The 2,366-nt window shown below is 59.9% G+C and overlaps 1 protein-coding gene across 1 annotated transcript in view; it reads left to right on the top strand.

Annotated features, from left to right (window-relative positions):
• Window positions 1–426: 426 nt before the first annotated feature.
• Window positions 427–2,366, top strand: part of ABCC2 (ATP binding cassette subfamily C member 2) — a gene marked incomplete at its 3' end in the record, with an annotated part of 39,209 nt that continues 37,269 nt past the window's right edge. Inside the window, 1 exon segment of the mRNA XM_034776156.1 lies at window positions 427–583. Within this exon segment, the coding sequence (XP_034632047.1) occupies window positions 542–583 (42 nt within the window).

Raw genomic sequence — 2,366 nt, forward strand, 5'->3', positions numbered from 1 at the left:
CCCTAAGCCGGAGTCAGCTGGCACTGTTGGCCAGCTGAGGGTTTTCAACTGCAGCGTAGACGTACTCTGAGCTAAGATAGCTGATCAATGGGGCCCCTGTGGCTCCCAGCTGGGGTCTGCCCGCCCGGGGCCCCCTGTGGCTCCCAGCTGGGGTCTGCCCGCCCGGGGCCCCTTGGGGCTCCCAGCTGGGGTCTGCCCACCCGGGGCCCCCTGGGGCTCGCAGCTGGAGTCTGCCCACCCGGGGCCCCCTGTGGCTCCCAGCTGGGGTCTGCCCGCCCGGGGCCCCTTGGGGCTCCCAGCTGGGGTCCGCCCACCTGGGGCTCCCTGTGCAGTTCTCCTAGGACCCTGGGTCATCACTCCATTTGTGGCGTTGTACAAGAGCAAACGAGAGTTAATGATTAACTGCACTGCCCCCCGGCGTCTGATCTCATCCTCCCTCTTCGGGTTGTTTGGGATCTTTTACCCTGCTCAGTCATTCAGGTCTAACGCCCCTGCAGAGAGGGAAGAGGAGGGAGCTGTCAGCTCCCCAAACGCTTGGGCCATGCCTGCGCTACTGGAGGAGTTCTGTGGCTCCGTCTTTTGGGTAAGTGGCTGCATGGCCTCGCAGAGCCCTCACCCCTCAGGGCAGGGGCATGCGGATACCTGGGGAGAGCAGAAAACACAAGCCTAAGCCTGGGGTCCCCCAGTCCTTACGGAGGCAAAGCACCCTGATGGGAAGGGGGCATGCCCAGGTCGGGGTTCTGGCGTTATAGTCGTTATTTCCCATGGGTGTAACGCCAGTGCCAACGGGCCCTGTTGGGTGCTGGGCGCTGCACACACATGGCAAGCCAGGCCAGGAAGGGGAAGGTAACGGTGAGATGAGCATGATCTGAAAATCAGCCAGTGGCCTGAGCTCACCCCCTGCCAGACTGTGTCCAGAGACATGGGGCACTGCACGCTGTCCTCTGGAGACAGGAGAGACGCAACCCCAGGTGCCTTTTCTGCTCCCGGGAGGTTAGGAGGTGTGCAGGGGGATGAGGGCTCTGGGGGGATGGGGTTGGGGGTGCACAGGGGGATGGGGTCGGAGGTGCGCAGGGGGACGAGTGCTCCGGGGGGATGGGGTCGGGGGGGCGCAGGGGGACGAGGGCTCCGGGGGATGGATGGGGTCAGGGTGTGTGACTATGGAGACAAGGGCTCTGGGGGCCATGGGGTGAGGGGTTGCGCAGGGGGACGAGTGCTCTGGTGGGATGGGGTTGGGGGTGCACGGGGGGGGGGGGGGGGGGGGGGGGGTGTCTAGGGGGACGAGGGCTCTGGGGGCCATGGGGTCAGGGTTTGCGCAGGGGGATGAGTGCTCCAGTTTTAATCCAGCTAAGATTTACAACCACCTTTCTCCACAAGGCCTTTCCTTCCTCCTTGCTGCCCCAGTTTCTCCGGGGCACCTGGGCTCATCCAGGCCTTAGCACGTGTGTGGGGTTGGGAAGGGTCATGCTGGCTCCTTTTATGACAAATTTTTGTCTTCTATAAAACTATCAGCAGGCACCCCTATCACCAGAGGCTTCTTTCTAGAAACTTCCCCTTACCTCATTAGTTATTCTTTGAACAAGACGTCCTCCCTACTTCATTCCTTCTGGCCTGGCAACTCATTATTTTCAAGGCCTTCCTTCTACTTGCTACTCAGGGCCTTTCTGTACAGCACAGATCTATTTCCTTAACCAAATTTAAGTTAACTCTAATTCTTGAATTTCATATTTATTGTACAAGTGTGTAGGAGGGGTGCTCTAAGGGGATAGGGTCGGGTGTATGTTTAGGGGGAGCAGGGCCGGCTCCAGGCACCAGTGAAGGAAGCAGGTGCCTGGGGCAGCCAATAGAAAGGGGCATTAGTCCGTCCATTGTTGGGGCAGCACGTCCTGGTCGTCATCATCAGCACTTCGGTGGTAGCTCAATGGGGTTTTGTTTTTTTTCCGCCAGGACGGCAAAAAAGCTGGAGCTGGCCCTGTTGGGGAGGGGTGCCTTGAGGGCTTAGGAGTTGAGTGGATGGTTAGGGGAGGGGTTTGGGGTCAGGATTTGTTTAGGGGGATGGTTGCTCTGGGGATCAGGGTTTGTTTAAGGTGAGGGGGTGCTTTGACGGGTTAGGGGTCGGGGGAGTGTTTGGGGGAGGGGTGTGGTGAAGGGGGAGGGGAGCTGTGGGGTATATGGGGTTGGATGTGTGTTTAGGGGGAGGGATGCGCTGAGGTGGTTAGGGATTGGGCAGGTGAATGGAGAGGGGTGCTGTGGGGTATATGGGGTTGAGTGTGTGATAAGGGGGAGGGTTGCGCTGAGGCGGTTAGGGGATGGGGAGGTGAAGGCGGAGGGGTGCTGTGGGGTATATGGGTTGGATGTGTGTTTAG

Source organism: Trachemys scripta, chromosome 7, assembly GCF_013100865.1.
Source record: "Trachemys scripta elegans isolate TJP31775 chromosome 7, CAS_Tse_1.0, whole genome shotgun sequence".
In the NCBI taxonomy this organism is placed as follows: Eukaryota; Metazoa; Chordata; order Testudines; family Emydidae; genus Trachemys; species Trachemys scripta.